Source organism: Vidua macroura, chromosome 7 (genome assembly GCF_024509145.1).
Source record: "Vidua macroura isolate BioBank_ID:100142 chromosome 7, ASM2450914v1, whole genome shotgun sequence".
Lineage (NCBI taxonomy): Eukaryota > Metazoa > Chordata > Aves > Passeriformes > Viduidae > Vidua > Vidua macroura.
Genome location: NC_071577.1, coordinates 30,535,704 through 30,557,128, shown reverse-complemented (window position 1 = coordinate 30,557,128; position 21,425 = coordinate 30,535,704). Strand labels below are relative to the sequence as shown.

The 21,425-nt window shown below is 38.2% G+C and overlaps 1 protein-coding gene across 1 annotated transcript in view; it reads left to right on the top strand.

Moving 5' to 3' along the window:
• The window catches only part of MYLK (myosin light chain kinase), a 197,797-nt gene that overhangs the window by 39,767 nt on the left and 136,605 nt on the right, over positions 1 to 21,425 (top strand). The window contains exon 2 of the mRNA XM_053982447.1: positions 15,445 to 15,602. Coding sequence (XP_053838422.1) covers positions 15,445 to 15,602 — 158 coding nt within the window. The remainder of the gene's footprint in view (positions 1 to 15,444; positions 15,603 to 21,425) is intronic.

Here is a 21,425-nt window from a genome sequence, read left to right as displayed (position 1 = left end):
TTGCTTTGGGTATCTCAAGACTTAGATAATTGTGCTGGGAAAAAATTGTTCTTGTCTGTTAAACCAACAAACCAATTCTTAATTGGAATTTTACTGCATCCTGTTATTTGTTCTTGCTGACATTCCCCATCAGAAACTTAGAAAATAGGGCAGTAGCAAGTCTTTTTGGTAGCTGTCCTGAGTGGAATTGTACTTTTTTTTTTTTTTCCCTCTGACTTCTCAAAAGAGAATTATTTTTCTCACATGTTCATGAATTTCTGTGTGTTAAAAATACTGATGCTTTTCTGGACATACTTTGTAATATCTTTAGAATCCTAGGAAAGCTGTTCTCTTTGTCACCTGTGGGGTGAATCTTTCAGGTGTTTGCTGTAGAACCACACATAAGCAACAATGCTGGGAATCAAGTTCAGAAATCTGGAAGTTTGGATTCCCAATCCTTACTTCAAATTACTAGATTTTGTGTAGGATTTGCCAGGGTTACTCTGTTTAAAAGTTATCTATTAAAGCAATACAGGGATGTTTTTAAATCTCTCCACTATTTGAAAGCAGGACCATCTATTTGATCTAAAGTAGAAAACGCTCACCACCTGCCTCTGGTCTCAGATAACTGAGTCATTCCAAGTATGAGGCTGCTGCCTCAGGGGCAGAAATTGTCCATGGTCCTGTATACCTCACCAGGCAGATTCCTGGAGGCTGGTTTTTCCTGTCAGATAAGAAACAGAATAAATACTACAGAGTCATGGTGATTGCAGATCTTACAGAACTGTAGTTCTTTAGTTCAAGATTAATGGGTTTACAGTGAGCTGCCAAAACTTTTACAGAAAGATGCTACCAGACCCCTGGCTGGTGTAAGCTGGCTCACTTCTGTGGCCCTGTGAAAATAGACTGATTTAAACCAACTTAAATCCTAAGTCTATAACTTAAAACATTCCTTTCCCTTATGAAAACATAATAATAATCTTAAAAGCATTATTTTTGCTCAAAGGTTGGACTCCATGATCTTGGAAGTCTTTTCAAAACTTAATGATTCTATGTTGTTGGAGAAGGGATCCATGGCCACTGGAAAAAGTAGCCAAGTGGTTGTGCTTACAGGAAAAGTAGGAACAGTATTTGAGGAATAGGAGAAATCTTCCTGTGTTGTGATCTGTAATGTTACATAGCAGGAATTCCCCTGCAGACCTCTAACCTGCTATGCAAACAGGTCTCTGTGCTTTTCCTGCCACCTCAGCTTCCTGTGCTATGGATCTTAGAGGTACTTCCTGAGGGCTTGGAATTTGCTGATACTTGTCAAAACAGTGCTGTGGTGATTTGGAGTTGTTTAGTGATGCTATAACTAGTCTATATGTTCATACAGTCTTTTTAAAAATTATTTCTCTTTTATTTATTCCTCTGACTTCACAGTTAGATTCCTCAGAACTTGATGTTTTAAAAAAAACGCACTTCACTCTGATGCCTTTAAATGTAGTTTAGTCCTCGTCTTTTTTTTTTTTTTTTACATTGAAACAAATGAGTGTTTAAGTATTTTATTTCTCTTAATTAGTTTTTAAACAATAAGTTATTTTACATGTGGTTTTGGGGACACCTTTTAAATCTGAAGCCAATACATTCCATGATCAGCAGATTTGGATATGTATCATGAGGTGCAAATATTCCAGGAATTTCCTCAGCAAGATCAATGAACTTTTTGTTTGTGTTCCTTTGCAGTTTCAGTGAAATAATTTCTGTTCCCTATTTACAGGCTATGGATAGAAATTGTCTGTACAATTGTCTTTTCTTGGAAAAATACTGTTTTAATTATCTCCATGAGAGACCAAAATTTCCTTCTGTAACAGGCCAAACCACCTTTTTCTAGAATTGTGTCCATGCTGTGTCCGAAGGTGCACTGGGAAAAGCAGTTTTCTATCTTTCTCTCTTACCTGCTTATTACATTGTGATATTTTTTTGTCTAAAGGAGGATCTTAAGTGAATTCTGTAACAATTTCATAGGGTAAACTTCTGGTTGTTCCTGGTATAACATGATACAGGTTTTATTGATATTTTTTCAATCCTCCTCTCCAATATTTATAAAATCCTTTGATATTTTTTGATCTCATCAATACTAATCGAGGATAATTTTCCCCATTTCCTTTTTTTTCCAAATTAATTAAGGACCTCTTGTTCATGGACACCTGGAACTGAGGTCTTCTGCTACATTTTAAACTGATAAATGAATCCCTGAGGCACATCTGGTTTGGAGCTTCTTTGCAGAGTTTAAAAGTGTACCCAGTTCTAAACTGGTTTTCAGAGCCTGTGGAGCTCTGTACAGAGCTCATAGAAGTCTCCTGGCAAGTGCTTGTAAATGAAGAGCTTGCCTTGGACCTGGTTCCCTTTCCAGGCCTCACTGGAGGCATTGGCAGTCTTTCTACTGACTTCAGCAAAATTGAAGTGAGACAACATTGCTCTGCCTGTTGCTCACCTCTGCTGTACTGCTCATGGAATAAAACATATGGCCAAGGACAAAACACAGAATCCAGGTTCTGTCCTTTGTCCTCATGGCAGAAATTGGCTGTCAGAATAAATTCAACAGAGAGAGGTCAAATTTTAATCTCAAGGCTTTAATATGTTCATCTGCTAAGAAGTGTAAATATCTCAGTATTGAAGTGGGACCTAATTTAAGGGGAGTAAAGGGATGATTTTCTTAATCTGTCATTAAAGAAAAAAATCTCTGAAGGGAACTACATGCAAAGTGAACTGGAAAAAAAGGATGGCGACAACACAATCAATTTTTGTATAAGCATGAAGTGTACCACAGAGGTAATGGGATGTGAAGCACCAGCAGCATTTGAAAAAGTAGCTTTTTCCATATGTTCTTTTTTTGAATCTTCTTTAATGCTGTATCTAAAAAAAAAAAAAAAAAAAAAGTGAAGAATGCATTTCTCTGTTTCTAATATCAACGTTGCACATTTTTATTCACATCTGTGTAAACACTTGGATAATTGGTGTCTTTCTGACCTGCTCACTTTCAGTATTGGCATGCAGAGCAGCTTTTGGGATCTCATATAAAGGAGAATTGCCCTAAACTGGCAAGTAGACAGATTGAGTGAGGCACTTGGGTAGGGAGAAATATAAAACACTTTGCAAACAACAAAGCCTAAAAAACGGGGAGGAGGGAGTTGTGGAGAATGACTCTTCAACAACCAACTTTGTGGATGAAATTGTCTAAAGGAGTTTGTATGAACCTCACTCATTCTTATTCTTGGATCATCTGTTTGTTCTTATATGGGGAAGAGGAGGGGAAAAAAAATGTCCTGAAGTTTCTTTAGTTAAAACTGTGGTATTAAAAAATTGAGCCATCATGACTCTGAGACTACTGCCAGTGTATCTGAATATTGGTTGGTCTGCGGCAGCCTTCATCATATTTTTTTTCTTATTTTCTCTCTGCCTGTGTGACCATAATCCTGCCCCTCCCTGGCAACTTTTTGTGTCTTCCAAGTAGTCTCTCATCTCCTGTTGATTTTTTTTTTCCTTCTTAGTCTCTTCTTTTCTTTATTTTTAATCTCAATTATTACTTTTCTTCTCTGTTCCATAATTTCTAGGGATCATCTGTGCCTGGCAGTGTAATCACCTCCTACCTTTCCCTGCCTATGAGGGGAGCTGAGCCAGTTACTTGTTAGACAAGTTGATGTGATTTATGGGATCAAGTCTCTGTAAATCTTCACAAAAGCATCACAGTGCCACGTCTGGCTGAACTGGGGCCTTTTGGAGAGGGTTAGGAAAACATGGAGGACTTGATGGAAAGATTTCATTATTCCTACCAATTTTTCCCTGCTAATAGAGTAAATGTTGATATGCTCATTGAATAGATGCAGTGTGTAAAGATGGGGTAAGGACTGGATGGGGTCCAGATTTCATGAGAAGAGCCATCCTAATGAAGCTCCAAGCAGAAGGAGGAAAACAGGCTCTTTCTCCCAGCTGGAAGCAGGGCAGTCAGGACAGACCTGGATTTCAGACAGTCCAACCACATTCTTCTGTCCATACAAGCCTCATGGAAATGTGAAGAGACTTCAAACCACTCATTCACATTTTAATCTTCTTTTATTTGCACTTTTAAGTTGTTACCTTCAAGAACACCCACTGTGTGCTTTTGTAGAACATAGCTGAAGAAATGTGATGTGATCTAAGTAACTCACTGTAATTCTCCACTTTACAAATCCAGTAAAAAGTATGTAAAAGAACTTTTATATGCAGTGTGATGTTTGAATGTAACAGGGCAGTTTATGTTTGAAAGTGGAAACGTCATTAAAGGCATTAATATCTCTGCCTGCGTGTCCCACTGCAGTCTCAAATGAAAGCTGTTTCCACTTGTTATGAGAAATGGACATTTGGTTGAGATTTGAAAACTGATGCTTAAGTAAGATTAAACCAGATTCCTTCTGTCTCACTGCTTCTCCCTAAGCTCTGCAATGTTAATGATTTATATATTGATATTGTTGACATTTTCATAGGCTGATTTTTTTTCACCTTATAGCAGTTGTTTTTTTCAGACTTATAGTGTTCTCTGCAGAGTAAGAGTTGTCTTACTGGCCCATATCCAGCATGTGAAAGTTCTATATTGTTGTTCAAATTTAACATCAACTGTTAGATGAATCACAGAGTCATGGGCTTGGAAGGGACTTGAGAAGGCCATCCAGTTTCTCCCATATCCAAGGCTTAATCAACTGTATGTGTCAGTCCTGACAGACATTTGTATGACTGCCAGCACTGAAGACTCCACAGACTCCTGGAGCAATCTCTTCCAGGAGATCTTAAATTCTTAATTATTAAACTTTTTCCCATGTCTGAATTGTCCACGGTACAATTAAAAGCTTATGACTTCACACATATTTCCTATGAACATTGAGAATAAATTTGTCTTCATTTTCTTTGCAGCAAGCAAGCTTTTAATTGTTTGAAAATAATTACCACCTTAACTTCACCTAGCAGGGCCCTTATGGGGAATTATTCAGTTTAAGAATTTGTAAAAATGCTGACATTTTTGTTCAGTTTTTTCTGAAGTCTGAGATGGTTTAGACTTGAAATGTAGCAAGTAGCACTGGATGTGAAACCTTACTACCTGTGAGAAGAGAGACAGATGGCTTCAGTGTTAGGGGTTGCTCTTGTTTGGTTACATCATTGCTAAAATCTGGACAGTAGAGGTAAAATAGAAAAGAAATCCCCATCTTGAAGGATGCATATAGGGGTTCACATTTCATCATCAGAAGAGGACTTAATCTTCTTGATCTCTGTTACTGCTCTCTTGGAATAACACTCTTAAAAGTTTCACTTCCGTTTGTCTATGAATACAAATGGAAAGAAGGTCACAGGAAGATGTTCTGTGTCAGGTGGGAAATGTGGGTGTTGTGGACCAGCCATTCTATCTGAGAGATACTGAATTATCCTGAAGTTTTCCCTGTCAAAAAATTTAGGAACTGTCATTTTATAGCCCCATCTCACACCAAGGTTATAATTTTTGTGCAAGGTGATGTTTGTTTTACAGTGCCAAATACATTGTTCAGGATTGATGTATACCCAGTGATTGTTGGAGTACGCTGGTTTGCATGCATGAAAAAAACCTTCTCTTTCCAGAAAAAATAAACTTGCAGGAGAGCTTAGGCTCTGGGTTTTCTGCTGACACTTAATGGGACTTCATAGAGTAGAAGGCAGCTCAAAATTTGGCCTTGTGCAGAGTATCTCAGCATGGAGGACCGGTGGCTCTTTCAAATGAAGAACTAATTCCTTTAGTATTAAGTATTTGCAATATAATTTGAAACTTAGTGGTGTTTATCCATGGCCCTGTCTATCTCTGGCTGAAGTCAACAGGTTTCTTTCCAATGTTACCCCAGGGTTCATACACCTCAGCCAGTAAAGTACACGTGTTCATTTTCCCAAATGGTTTAGAACTTGGCAGACTTGTGTCTGTCTTTGTTTTTTTGAGTTCTGGACATATTTGAAACTAAAGGATAAAGCAAAATTTAGAGGCTAAATATTCTGTGGTTTATGAACCACTAATCTTCCATGACTCACCTTTCATGCAGTTTTATGGCCCTACTGGCTTGGAAATAGGCAAAGCAGTTGACCACCTGCAGCATCAGCATCAAGGAAAGTTAATGTGGTAACTCTTTGACATGTGGAACCTGAAAAAAAACCCAAACCAACAGAAAGTTCACTGTGATATGCTGATTTAGCATAACTTTCCACCATCTCTAAGACATTACAACAATAGGACTTTTACAGAAAAAATGTTTATTGAAATCAAAGGGTAGGCAGACCTCTGAAAACTTGTCCCATGCTTATGTACACCAGAATAAAACTTGTTAGCTCTGCCAGAAGCTTTGCTGAAGCCTGCACTCAGCTAGAAGTACCATACCAAATAAACAGGAAATAAGACTTTACTTTCTTTTTAGAAGTCAAATTCTTTTTATCCTGCCCTTGGTTCTTTGAGATCTTGTTTTATATTTTATTTTACAGTCTCCCAGCTCTATTATCCTAGACTAAATTATTGAAGCACTGAATCATTCTTCTTCCTCAATACTTAGAGAATCAATATATAAAAAATTACATCTAAGGGACTTGAATGGAAGGTGTTGTTTAAATGCTAGCAAAGCAATATTGTTGGACTTCTGTATATTGAGTATGAAGAGCTGAATCCAGAGCTGTAGTTTTATCTTGCGTACTTGAAACTTTATGCTCCTATCAGCTTATATTGACAAGCTTCACATCCACTGACACTGACAATTATTCTATAATTGCAAGTTGCATTTTGAGATGGTTTCAAGAGCCCCTTTTCCAAATGTTTTATGCAAATCCTCTTAAATACATTCTCATCTGGGTTTCCCAGGTGTTCTGTGATGTTCAGTCACTGGTGACACATACAGAAATAGTGCAAATTCCACCTGCTGTGAGAAAGTGACCTGAAACAAGTACCTCCCTAGTGGTTTCCCTGCTCCTTGCATCAGTGTATGTCCTGAAAGGCAGCACGGTACTGGGAAAATTGTTTTCCTTCTGCGAAAACCAAGTTACTAGTCTATGTCCTGCTGCTCAATGATCAAGGTCATACCCCCACCCTGAAGTGTCCCTGAATTTTACGTGGTCTTTGTCACGTGCATGTTTCTATCATAAACATCAGCTTGTACCAGTTATTCTGTACTTGTCAAGCACAAGATACACAACAGAAATTAAACACAAAGGTTTATTGGTAAGATGAGGCCTGGTGCAATCTCTCTTCAGATATTCTAAATGCATGCTCTGCATATCCTGAAAATCCTTCTTTAAGGACTATGAAAGGTGTTACTAGAAGTTTGATTCTTTATGAGACCAGCTGTCAATGATTAAATTCAGATTGATATTTTTAGTCCAAATCTTCTCTAGACAAAGTGTTTGAGTTTCGGTATATGTAGAGTACTGGAAATGATCCTTTAAAGGAAAACCAACAGAATTTTAGTGGCAGTGACCTGCTGCTTAGTACATTAAAAACATTTCTGGAGATCTTGCCTTTTTCTTTCTTTCCCCCCCACCCCCCCCCCCCCTCCTTTTAAATGTTGCTTATAAACTAGAATTGTAGGAGGTTTTGAAGTGAGATTGAATTACTCTTCCCAGTGTTCTTCTATGGGAAGCCCCTTTGGAATCGGCAAGAACAAGCCCAGCTTGCATCCCATTTGCCATCTGGGTTTCCCTCTGGCTTCAATTTGCTGCTATAAAACAGTTCTTAGGTATGGATGCTGTACTGAACCTGCCCAGTACATGTCACATTTAGCTACTCATATTTCTTCCAAGATAATGACTGCAAAGAAGCTGTTTCTTGTGGTCTCTCTTGATTTACTGCTTCTTAATCTGATGTTTCAAATTAAACCTGAGACTTCAAATGTCATTGCATTCTTTTAAGACATGTTCAGCTGCTTTATAATGGGTGTGCTCTTTCCTACAGTTTAATGCTCAGTGGTTATGGAATAATTGAATAATGTAGCATATCTGGTTTTAATCAGGATGATTCTATGTTATCAAAGGCACACATTTATTTCTCACTTTTCTTTGTATTTCTGCACCCTTCCTTGTACCTGAAATATCCTTTGCAGCTGCTTTATCAATACATCTTTATGGTGTAATTGTTCAAGGGCAAACATCAGGGCTCATGTTAGACATTCCATTGCAGCCACATGAACTACTGAGAGTAAGTTAGATATTTGTACAGATCCAGTGGTCCTGGTATCTTTATTTAGTACCCTAAATAGCACTGATAAATTGAGGAAAATTAGAGGACATTTACAACTGTTTGTAATTGGAAGAAAATCATCATTGCTAGTGAATATCTCCTAGGCAGCACAGACTTGTATGGAGGGCATGATTTTTCTTTAAAAGAACACGGGTGATTTTTCATTTGTTTCATTATAGGATTTATAAAATGATGTTTACTCCCATCCCTGTCCTTTAATAAACCTGGCTTTAAATAAATGTATGTCACTTAGCATCATCTTGATATATTCTTTTACATAAGATCAAGATGAAATTCCTCACCCTTCTATGTCATTGTACCATGGAAACCATTTCAGTTTAAAGTTCATGCTGCATTAGTTATGCAAATATAATAAAAGCAAAAAGTTTATTGATTAGACAGATCAGCTTCTTACATCACACTCCACTAAAAATAATTAAGTTCTCTGTCATGCAAGCTGTACAAAATATTTTAGTCTCTTTTAGAGACTTATAATCTGAATATTGGTAATGAAGTTTGTTCTGAGTCATGCCAGATTAGCCACTTCTACCTACAAGTTCTTCTACAGTAGCCACTGTTGTGATTTGCATATTCAACAAAAACTAATCAATAGAACATCACTTGGAAAAGTACATAAGAATAGTTGTACTTCTTGGAAGGATACACAAGACACAGAATAAAGGAAATCTGCCACAGAACACCTCTTATCTCTAGCACTGTAGGCCAAACTCCTAGAAGATATTGTACATTGCTACATTAAAAAAAAATGGCCTCACTTCATTTCAGAAAGCTCCTTCTATATTTCATAGCTCAAACCCTATCAGAATCTCACATGCAGCTACATGAGAGCTTGACAGTATTTCAGTATTTGAAGCATCCTGGAAAACTTTACTGTTTCAGAATGGAACATAGGGGCTGCAGTATTTTGTTAAAATGAGACCTGGAACTGCTTGAACCAGTTCTTTCCTTTTTCTGTGTATGGGCAAGATTTATACTAATGCAAAGCCTCATGGTTGAGGTGCTGAATGTGAAATTCAAGGCACTGAAATTATGGGATTTGAAGAATTTGCTTCTGGTAAAATCTGTGAAGTGATTGTCACAAATCAAATTGTGCCTTAGTTTGGAATATTTTTGCTGTCACTTTACTGAGTCTAAGCTTCAGCACAAATTGCCACTTGATCTGTAATTCCCATTTTGTGCGGGTCAGTTATGCAAAAGCATTGTGGGAACATACTCAAGGATTTTACACACATTTGCCAAAACTTTAGCTTGCAAAACTTTTGGATCATGGAGTTGTGCATGAAGATTTGGCATCTGATCCTGTTCCTACTGTGATGTCTAATAGTATCAAATTTTACTGGGGAAAGGATTGGACATTTAGGAGTCTGGGTTGAAAATTCCAAATTTTTTTTTTTTTTTTTTGACAAAATCAGTTTTCTAGAAACCAGGTTTGTATAGAACAAGAAACATATATATGAGGTAACAGAGGAAGAAACCCTAGTCAAGTCAGTACTGATAGGAAATCTCTCTTACTCCTATAGTGTCAGGACACATTCAGGTTCTGCTTGACCACAGCATTTAGAAAGACCTACAAACAGCAAAGCACAGGCACAAGATCTGAACATCACAAAAAGAAGGATTTGTGGGCAGTATCCTATGATCCCCTCAAGAAAGAAAAAGACTAATTTCACTCGTATTAATATTGTTGCCAGTTCAAATTAGTCCTACTTGTAGCGTCATAATCTTGTTCCTATAGAGCCCAATTCCTGTTACAGTTCCTGTGTCTGAAGGAGAAGCTGCCCAGAACAGCATGGCCATGATTGGTGGCAATCCAAGTCCCCTACTTCTTATTCCAGCTTCCAGCCTCTTCCCCCCTGCTAAAACGTCACATGAATTCATCACCTTTGCTGATCTTCTATGGTTTATTGTTCTTTCTACATGCTGATTCTTGAGTATCAGTAGCTGACAGAAGACAGGATACTTCCTTGTGTGGTCTTGTAGGACAAGACTGAAAAGATGGGCACAGTCATGTGGCTGCAAAATTTCATGTCTGCAGTTCAGGGGAGAACGTGTTAAGTTAAGATTTGCGCAGAAATATGGTAACCACATGTCAGTCCTTGTGCATGTTAGACCTGTGGTAAAAAAAAGAAGCTGTAAGAAAGGAAATAAACTGTATTGAGAAGGGGAAACACAAGCAGGTTTAGAATAGAAAAAAAACTTAATTTAAATGCTGAAGATTTTGAAGCATAATAGATAGCATTTACTCCCTGGCAGAACTCTGAGTTCAGTGATCCATGTAAGGGAATAAACTGTACCCAGTGTTTTAAAATACATGTTTTTTAAAAAAACACCCCCCAACTGATTTTTTTTTTTTAAAAAAAAGAAAGGTATAATGAGATCCAGCTTCCTGTAAGTTTATGGTAATTTTGTGCCTTTTGCTAGCTGTTCTATTTATGTGGTCCTTTACTGTAGCCTGGCTCCCACCCTCTAATATAGTTATCCTCACAGCACTTCTTTGTGTTAAGGAAGTACAATAATCCCCACTTTACAAATGGAGAGCCATGGCAAAAGAGAGGCTTAGTGACTCGCCTGAGGTCATGCAGGCAGCCCATTATGGAGCAGGGAATTCAACCTGCTCCCAAACAGCAGACAAATGCTCCAACCCCAGGGCTGTCTGTCCTTTAGCTCGTATTTTTAAAGCACTCAAAAGGTTGTATCCAGATTTCAGAGATGGTGCAGGGGTTATTGAATCCAGTCTGACTAAAAAAAACAGAATAGCTGGACCAAGTGAAAATGTGCTGCTTAGTGTAGAGTTGCAATATCAGTAAGTCAAATAAAGGTTTTTCCGCTGGCTGCTCTGGTTTCCTCTCACTTGCCTGAGCTTGCTCTCTCATACACACACACACAGGCACTCTCTGCAACTCATTTTTCTCCTGCCTCGGAAGAAGGACTTGGTGAAAGGAAATTGGTATAATTAAATGGTTATGTAGGAAGCTGATGGTAAGTATTTACTTTTCTAAAATAAGTGGAGGAGGAAAAAACCTATGAGATGGATTTCTTAGTGTTTGCTTTATTGGTTTTATTTTTGGGAGCAAAGTATTGAGTGACAGAGATTTGTTCCCAGCAGAAAATGCTTGAAACACATTAGTCTGCTTTGGTATTAGAAAGATTAGAGGGCACACTGTGAGAATTTGTAAGGATTTATGTGCTTTTTAGAGAGGATTAAGAATAAAAAAAAAAAAAAATCCAGATTAGAAATGCTGTCTAACCACATCACTACTCTACAGACCAACATTTGCATGGTGGTTTTCTTTTATGTTTTAATACCACAATGTTTGCATTGCAACTTCAGTTACAGTTGGTTTTGTTTAAAGACCATAGTCAAGGTGTGCACAACATGTGAGATGAAATGTTAGGAGTTAATGTAGCATCCTTCAAAATCTTATTCAAGAGCAAGCTCGAAATACCTAAAAAAAAATATTTTAAGGATATTCTTATTTTATAGAGTTGCTTAAATAAAAGAAGAAAAAATCAGGCACATTTCATAGCTTTTATGTGTGTGTTTTCTTCCTGTCTATCAAATTGTGAGCTTGAACAAAATTTGCTCTCTGAAATATTATTTTTTTGAAATATTTGGACATGGTAGTTCTGTAGTAACACCAGACTGTACAACATGGAATTAGTTATTTGTTTAGGAACAGAACTGTTAAACATCCTCTAAGCTGTAAACGGATACTTCCTAATTATTTACTAGAAGCATCCATAGTTAATTAAAGTCAGACTGCTAAATGTGGATAATTAGAGGCTTATGTTGCTAGAAAACTGCTTGTGCTGATTTAAGCTAGTATTTAATTTGTAAATACAATCCTTTTTAGACACTTTATTTAGAAAAAGCTTAAATCTTTGCAAGATGTTCTTATGAAAAAGACTAGCTATGTCTTTATTCTTTACAGTCTCACTATACTACACAACAATTTGTCCATAGTTTTTGGTACCTTATCAGCATGTAATAGAAGTGTAACTTGACCAGTAACAGTGGCTTAATTGTTCAGGGTTTCTTTTTTTTCTTTCTTTTTACTGCCTTTACACTGTTTCTTTCTTTCTTCTTTCTTTTTTTTCTTTCATTTTATTTTGTGTAGAGCCTGGAGTTGGACTTTATCCACAGTATTGTTTGTCCAATGCATACCTGAGCCCAGTGATGCTTGGAGGATGAGTAGATGTTGAGTGTTGTGTGTTTTCCATCCAGCGGCTGTTTCAGGTACTTGGTGCCATTTCCAGGTTTCTGTGGATTTCCATGTCACAGTCACCCTGTGACAGTACCAGCAGTGCATTGTACCTAAGTACAGACACTTGAGCATTTTGTCCCTACAGAAGTCCTATGAGTACCTGTAATTTTCCCTCTATCTCTTTTCAGCCATTGCAATGGCACTGACCAAAGCGAAGTGCTCTTTGCATGGGTGAACATTGTTTGGGTTGGATTCTGGGGGTTGGCTGTTGGGTTTAGCTTTGTTTTCAATTTTACTTCCTTACAACGTTATTTTTGAAACAACATTTAGGTGGCATATGCTTTCTCTGATGTTGTTTTGGTCATGTAAACACTCTGCAAAGTCAGTACAGATGTGTGGGGAAGGAGATGTTTTGTTACTGGCCTCTTATGGTTTGTATTGCAGCTTCACTGCAATTTAGATTGTGTGCCTCCTGACAAGAAAAGAATTTCATACCATCTACATTATACCTGGCACATTATTGACACTATTGCTGATCTGAAAATTTTATTGCAGGTTTTTAGTAGTGCACTGATTTGTTAATTAAGAGTTCAAAGCTAGGGAGACATTGCAAATGTTGGCATTTATAGGCTGTGGAAAAGTGCATATTAGGAGAGAAGAACATGTGTGAAGAAGTACTGAAGATTGATTACTTAAAAAGTTTGGTCTTCATCTGTAAAGAAAAATAAATTTTAGAAATGTGCTGGCAGATATGGACTCAGTATGCAGCAGTTTACAGCTTTGTAGTTGATTGAAAGTCCACTGGGGTAAATTGTGGTTTCAGCTGAGTGGAGAACTGGATTTGGAGCTTGTCCTTAATGAAAGAACAATTAGTTGAACAAATAATTCTTCCTCTTTTTCAGGGAAATTGTTGTTTATTGCAGTGACTATAGCTGTGAGAGACTTTCACTGTTTGTCCTTCAGGTACTAAGTACATTTGTTAGAAGAGAAGCAAGGCTTTGATTTCATGTTGTGTCTTTGGAAATGCAATCAGTTTCTTTCTTATTTAAATGATATTGTGATTTCATATCATTCTTTAAAGTACAAAGATTTTTTTTCCCTGTGTGTGTGTGTTTTAAAGAGGTGCTTATACTGGAAAGGGAGATTTATGCTGTGCTCTCAAGTAACTGTGTGTCAATACAGACATTCACTGCAAGTTTAACTTGTGGAAAGGAAGGCAGAATTTCTCAGTTTGAAGCTGTACATCATGGTTAAGGAAATCACCTTTATCCCATTTCTGTGTTGACCTCAGCTATTAAAATGCTAGAAACACTAGAGGATTTTCTGGGGGTTTTGATGTCAATATACAGAAATGCTAACAGAGAACTATGCCAGAAGAAATCTGACGTCCACAGCATCTGTGTTCTTATGAATGAGGAAGGAGATTCCAAGCACTATTTGAAAACCTGTGCATAATTTATCTGATACCTTGGAAGGATTTGCCTTTTAAACTGTAGTTCTTGACAAGTGCATGCAGTGAAACACAAAGCTCTGTGGCTCCCACAACTTAGACCAAAGCACCTTCTGGAGGTGCCTCTTTCTCTCAGTTGGCTGTGAGGGAGGAAAAAACTCAGATGAAATATGTAACTTTTAGACTAGTATCTCCTGTGAAAAAAGCTGCCCTCTTAAACTGTTTTGGATAAACGTAGAGCAGGTGTTTCTGTTTGTTGATGAAACATGGCAGGTATGTTCTTTGGAAAACTAAATTCTCAGACTGGGTTTCCAGGTACATATATGTGGCATTGGAGTGTAAATCCTGTTTGAAAGTGAATGAGTTTTCTGTTCCCCTACTCCCTAGATAACTGCAGGCTGTTCTAGAAAAAGTATGCTTCATACAGTCAAGAATTATGTGGCCTTAGTTTCATTGTTTTTTCTCTTGTTCAAATTGAAGTTTCACTGTTTAGTCAAGTATTGTTAATTGCAACTTTTACAGAATCAGATTAATAGATACACAGTCCCTCACAGATTGGTGTGTATGGCAGAGGATTAAGATCTGAAGTCTGGTATATTTCATTGGTTTAACATGATTTATTAGTGGGTTGAGTAATTTCTCAGGTTTTTTCTTTGTTAAACTTGTCTATTAAATAGGCATTTTACAGTGGGGCTTCTAATTTACATATAAAATTCAAGGAATTAGTACTAGGGTCACTTTTTTTCCCCTGAAAACCATGAAATTTTACTTTTTAAAGATACAATATTTTTTGTTTTTTCTTGGGAAATATGAACTGTTCAGCAGAAGAATTTCTTCTAAAGCAGAAAACTGTAAATAGTTCTCTAAAATGCCATTCTTGTAGCATTATGAAATTTGGTTTCCATGCTATTTTACTAGTTTATGTGCTGTAAGAAGGATTTGCAGTAAAGACTTTGAATTTCTGCAAAAGCATTTGTTCTGTACTAGCAGTACTTTGCAGGGAGATATCCAGATATTTCTTAAGATCTTGAAAGCTTGGTATGAAAAATCAGATTTTCCACATTCCCGCTTGCAACTTAAATCCAGTGCAAACAGAGGTCTCTTTATTTCATAAGTACTTGTTTAACACTGGCTCACTTTTGAGACTTACTGATTTTGTTGTATTCCAGGCCAGGAAAACCAAAGTCATACTATGAAAATATCCTCCTGAAATAAGTTATTTTAAAATACCTTTTAGTGCAGTTGTAAAGGATGACTTCTTGGTTAAGGCTCTGGCCTGGGATTGAAAGTTCAAGCTGAGTTCACCTCAAGACTGTGACCCTGACCATAACTGTGGCAGGCTGACCATAACAGGCACAATTCCTGGGTCACAGTTCTCTCCCAGAAAATAACAGCTGTCACCCTAGGCTGAAGATCTGGCTATGTACACAAGTACAGCACACGTACAGAACCTCTGCCCCTGGTCTGATTCCTAGTTGGTTCTGTCATAAAGGTAATTAAACATCATAATTTCTATACTACCACTTGTTTCTCTTTTGCAGTCCACATCATGGGGGATGTGAAACTGGTGACATCTACTCGAGTCTCCAAAACCTCCCTGACACTCAGCCCCCCTGTCCCTGCTGAAGCACCAGCATTTACTCTTCCTCCTCGGAACATCCGGGTGCAGCTGGGAGCCACCGCCAGGTTTGAGGGAAAGGTAAGAAACAGACAATGGAGAGCTTCTGCTTTGGGTTTTGCCCTTTCCTGAAGCTGACCAGGGGGCTGCAAAGGTAGTGAAGTTGCCTCTGCAATATGGGACCTTTACTCAAGAAGAATACAGCAGTGTTTACCCTCCTGGGGAGGCAGGAACATTACAGGTCTGTTTCTGTGTAGAGGAGAGATTTGCAGAACCTGAGCATTGCAAAGTATAACCTCGCTGAGCATGCAGGAAACTGAGGTTATTATCAGTGAGAAACTGCTTCACGGGCTGTCTCTAGTCAGCATGTTCCCCTGCTGCAGTTCTGCATATTCTCCTACTGCACATTCACATCCCTACACCCCAAATATCTGCCCATTCATGAAGCTTCACGTGTGACACAAATCTAACCCTGCTGCAGCATGTCCTTCCTAGCAGTCATGGTAGGAATCTGCAATGAGTGTTGTGATAGTTCTTTATCTGTTCTGCCTGCCATACACATTCTTAACTTGAAAGAAAAAAGAGCATTTTCAGAGGAAAGACTGATTGTTCAGGAAAACTTGTTAACTCAATGAGTTTAAAAGGCTGCATAGAAGGGTGTGTATCCCCCATTCCCCTTTTGTTTGGGATATTGAATTATGCATCCTGGCACCCATATTTCTTAATGTGTCAATCCTGGTACATACTCATTCTTGTTCTAGCTGTCTTCCTTTCTCCTCCCTTAACCCAGCTCTTTTTCCTGGAGATGTGAGCTTTCCCTCCCAGTCCTTTCAGCTTCCTTTGGTTCGTGTCATGCTCTGATTGCACGCTGACAGCTGCACCATCAAACTGACCGCACTTTTAATCTTTGAAGTGGTGGGACTCGTCTGACACAGGCAGGAAACTGCAACCCTACTGTAACAAAAGCAACGGCTAGAAGGAATTTGGGAAATTCTTAACTTCTGAAACTCTAACTTAAACACAGGGCTGGTAGAGGGCATCTGATATTGATCTTATTTGTTTATCTAAGACCAGGCCAGGAACTGGGATTTTTCAACAGGAACTGTGTAGGAAAATAAGTTTTGGAGTATATTAATTTTGAAGTGCTGAAGCAAAACTCAGAAGTAGTTGTTAGATTTGACTTTTTGAAGAAGAGTTGGCATTTTTCATGCAAAGCAAATTTCAATAAAGTGCTTAAACCAAAGCAGTTTTTTACCAAACCGTCAAGATTTTTTTAAAAATTTGCTTACTTTTAGATGATTTAAGGCACCAGTCAGAAACACTTTGTGTGTATGACATTGGCAGTCCCCATGAGCACTTCTGTTCTTACTCTTTGTGTCTTATTTTCTTTTCTCCTCATTGTTTCACCTTGTTGCAAATGCAGTAGGAAAATGGCAGAGTGTTTCTACTTTCTCCATGTGACACCTGTGTACAATGCTGCTTTAATTCCAACTGGTTATTCCAGGCTACTCTGCAATAATAATTCAGTAAAATCAAAGTTGAAACATGTGCTAAGATTTGGTTTTACAGTTCTCATGTTTCCTAATTAAAAGCTCAAGTGGGATATTTCCAGGTTTTATTGCACTCTGCAGAATTTTTATTATTTAAGTAAAATGGAAACAATTGTAAAATATAATGACCTACAAGCTAGTGTGCCATCACTGCTTTGCATTTTTTTTATATCTGGTTTTAAAGTGTTAATTTTCCAGGGATACATATCCCCTTTTTAAGGCACTTTGAAGAGTGGAAGGGTAAAGTCTGAGGGGTTTTTTTAGTAGCTTGGAAAAAATACACAAATTCAATACTAATTAAACTGTCAAGTTTAATTTCCTTGAAGGCACAAAACTTTGATTGAAGTCCTGGCTTGGACTTACTTGATGAAAAATCTAAATATCTCTTCTGGCAGTTCAGTATATGAGCATGGCCAAAACCTTTAATTTTCCATCTTTAAAATGGGGGTGACAGAATTAGTATTTGTTTGTGCTCTTACTGTAGTAACAATGGCAAAGTGAGGGGGAACACAGCAGCCCCATTTGAAAGGTGCTGTGGCTGAACAGCTGCAGGAGCCTGCAGAGCTGTAAACATCTGGCTCCATCTTCAGCTGGGTAATACAGTGTTGCTTCTTCTGCCACTTTAATATTTCAAAGGTTCAGAAGGACAGTTGACCTGTTCAGAAAAACTGGTTCAGAAGTACAATCTTAACAAAAACAATTTATTAAGATTTAGTAATTGAAGCTACTCAACATACTTAGGTTTTTCTATCCTGGAAAACCTATCTAGGCTACAGATGTTATGATATGTTGTTGCAGTATAAATATTAAACCAGACTCAGGCAAAAGAAAAAGAAGAAGTTTTTTTAAATGGCTAGACACGAGCTTTTCTTCAAAGAGTTTCTTTGCAGTGGAATTGATCTTATCAGAAAGAACAAATATTTTTAGAATCCAAGACAGGATATAAATCTGATATTGTGATGATCCTGTATTCTCATTAAGTGAACAAGGAAGAGAGGGCCCCAGAATTAAACTTTTTGGTTTTCTTTCCAGCGGCATTATTAGGTAAGTTGTGTGAAATGGCAATTCAAGATTAAAGAGAGTGCAGAAATTGAGAAATAGCCCATAAATGTAGGAAATTTGAGGTATAAAGAAACTGGGGCTTCCTTTAACGGGATTTTTTTCCCCCTGTTCCTTCAACTACCACCCTGATTTTCTTACTAAAATTTCAGGAAGTTTATTTATATCTGACTGCAGATCTCAGTTTTCCTGTGGCATCTCAGCACAGAAAGTTAAATCATCATCTTTCAAGAGTATGAGCATGGTTTTGGCTTGGAGCACAGAGTGGAAGCAGTAAGACAAAGTCAAGGTTACTTTCACCAGATACTCCCCAGAGATCTGCTGGGTGGACATCTCAGTTGTTCATCAATAAATTGCTGAGGTGATTTTTAGGAAAACTACCCCAGGTAGTTGTGAAATTGTGTTGTATGTTCTCAGCCTTTTAGGACTGGATTGATAAGCTGTTCTTCAATGGCACATCATGTGTGAGGTGAGCAGCTCAAGGCCAGTGTGCCCTGTGTCAAGGCATTTTAGCTCATCTGTCAGAACCTCTAAGACACTCCTGGAAAAGAAGAGCAAGCCAAAATGTTACCAGGCTTTGTTTTAAGCTACTTGTTTCTCGATTGTATTGAACACTGATGTTAACTTGTGCATTTGATTGCAGCAAGCACTTCACCTGCCTTATTTGCACATTTATAATTTTTGAGGATGGTATTGATGGTCATTAATTTTATAAGCCTAGAAAAATACTTGTGCTGTAACTCTGCATGAGAGGAACAGACAAACATTCTACAGACCACAAACCCATTGCCTAAGGGTCAGGAAATAATTTTCCTCCTTGGACAAAGTATTGTACAGTTGGCAACAGAGCAGTATGGGTGGTTTTTCTGCTTCATGTGGGCCATCATATGTGGTCCATTGCCAAAAGCAAGATCTCAAACTACTAAATCTAGTCAGGTATTCTAAACCCAGGGAGCTAGACTTCATGTAGCTCATGGTTTGAGTAGATGTTGGGGTACTAAATTCAGGTTGGTGCCCATTGAGCAGTTACTATTCCACCCTTCCCCTTCCATCACCCTCCAGGTAATGGAGCTGGTTGGTAAATTTTAAGGCAAGCCAGGTCAAATCCTGCCTCTTTTAATGTGCTTTCTGGTTGTTCTCCTACCCACCCTGCTGTTGAATCTGTTTGAATCAGTTAAGTCCAATGACTTACAGTTGCTTTTGCTGCTGGTGGTTGCACAGGTACTGTTTAGAAAAACATGCCTGATGAAATGAATTGGGATCAGGCAGTAAAAAACAAGAGGCAATGCGAAGATCAGCAATGATTCTGCCATCTATTCTGGGATAGAGAGGAGACCCATTTCTGCAGTGTGTTAAGAGGTAAAGAGTAGGGAAGCTCTACAAAAATGAAGACTGTGTTAAACACTCCCACCGCATTTATAAATTCTTTCAACTACCCACTAACGTTAAAACTAATTTTAATCTTTTTTTTTTTTTTTTTTACTGTGGCATGATTTATGTGCATAGCATGAGCTATGCATGGTAAAACCTTTGGTATCTTCCCTTAGATTCTTTCTCAAGGCAGCAGTGTGTGTGCCATTTCCAACCCTCAGTCAGCAGGCACTCCAGAAGAATGCCTTAATTACACCACATGCCTGGATTTCAGATGGCAGGATCTGAGAGGAGCCCATGTAATGACAGAGGATGATGACATGGCACAACATCCTTTGCTGTTGGCCTGAGATGTTTGCTGTTACAAAATGTACTGGGCAGCTCAATGCATGAAGCTGCCAGTGGCTTTGGATCTGCGCTTTCTGGAGGGATGCCTGTTCTGAGCCATATAAGGGAAGAAATTCAGGAGAGACCCATGTTTTCTTGGGAGACAGTTGTCTGATGGAAATGAGTGCTGTGAGAGGACTTGTGCTGATCTGTGATACTCCCAGAAACCTTATATGAAACACTGAGGCATGTTTTGAAGGGGAAAAAATTGAAAAAGTTCTCAACTTGACTGTGGATTTTAGTTGATCTTCCTTTCCACGTACCACTGGAGCATTCTTGGGAAAAAAGTGGTGCATTGAGAAGTTACTTAGACATTTTGTGTTAGGCAGATATTGAGGTATAGACAGCTGAAATAAAAGAAAAAAAACACAAACACAAAAATAAACACAAAGGGTGGCTGTGAGTAGCTTATTGCATGTTTTTTTTCTATTTGGATCTTCTACTGCTGTGTCTTCTGTGGTGTAATCGACCTCCCATCATATTCACTTACCACATGCATGTTCTCATGAGTAATGCATGTATGGTTTTATTTGGGTTTATTTTACTCTAATACCCTTTATTGGCTTATGGAAACAGTGTCAGCTTTGCATGAGGCCAAAGTGAAAGTGGCTGCTCTGCTAGGAAGTGGTTAAGGTGGGATTCAGTCAAAAGCCCTTCCCCACACAGTGTCACCTACACCCAGAATTATTCAAACACACTTCCTCTCATCAACTGACACAAGCACCCATGTGTTGACACCCATTTTCCTAGCCTTGCAAATGATACATCCTTTAGAAAAATTGTAGGTGTTCAAATTGCTGCTCAAGAAATTTCTAGGTTTTAGGCAGGAGTGGTGGCCCATGAGCCCCACTTCAGTCTCTCCACATCTGTCTCTCTGTCACCTGTGACCATCATAGCTATACTCAGGATTTAAGCATTCCTCGTGTAGTCTGTGTGCAGAGCATGTGATGATGCTCAATCCTGCTGGACTTGAAAACACTGTCCCCTGCAACTGATCTATGTATGTACTGAGGCCACAGCCAATATTTCTGGATATTTGGCAGCAAAGTTTGGTCAGACCTTTTGCAGAGGTTTTTTTTTTCAATCTGCCAGATGTTCAAAAATCCTAGACAATGCTGAATATTCTCAAACTCCACCCAGACAAAATTTCTACACAGGAAAGAGGCCATGACTGGGGAACACTGAACATACATATATATCTCTGTTCTGAGTTGTCTTTTCTCAGGCTGGTTTTATTATTTTGTATAATTGAGTGTGTGTTCAGTAACCCACCCACCTCCAAACTGTGGAAGAAATGTGCTGTTTGATCCTATCACATTTATTTTTCTATTTGCTTTCTGTCTCCTTTACCACTTTAATTGCTTATCTACCACCAGCTGGTGACAGGAGTTCTGCTCCATGCAGTACCAGAAAGATTGGCTCCCTATTTTTGATTGTTGTGGTAGGAACTGCTGTAATTAAAGGAATATAAAAAAATACAATAAATATGATGATGATAATAATAGAAGTTTTTAAAAACTCTACAACTAATGTACAT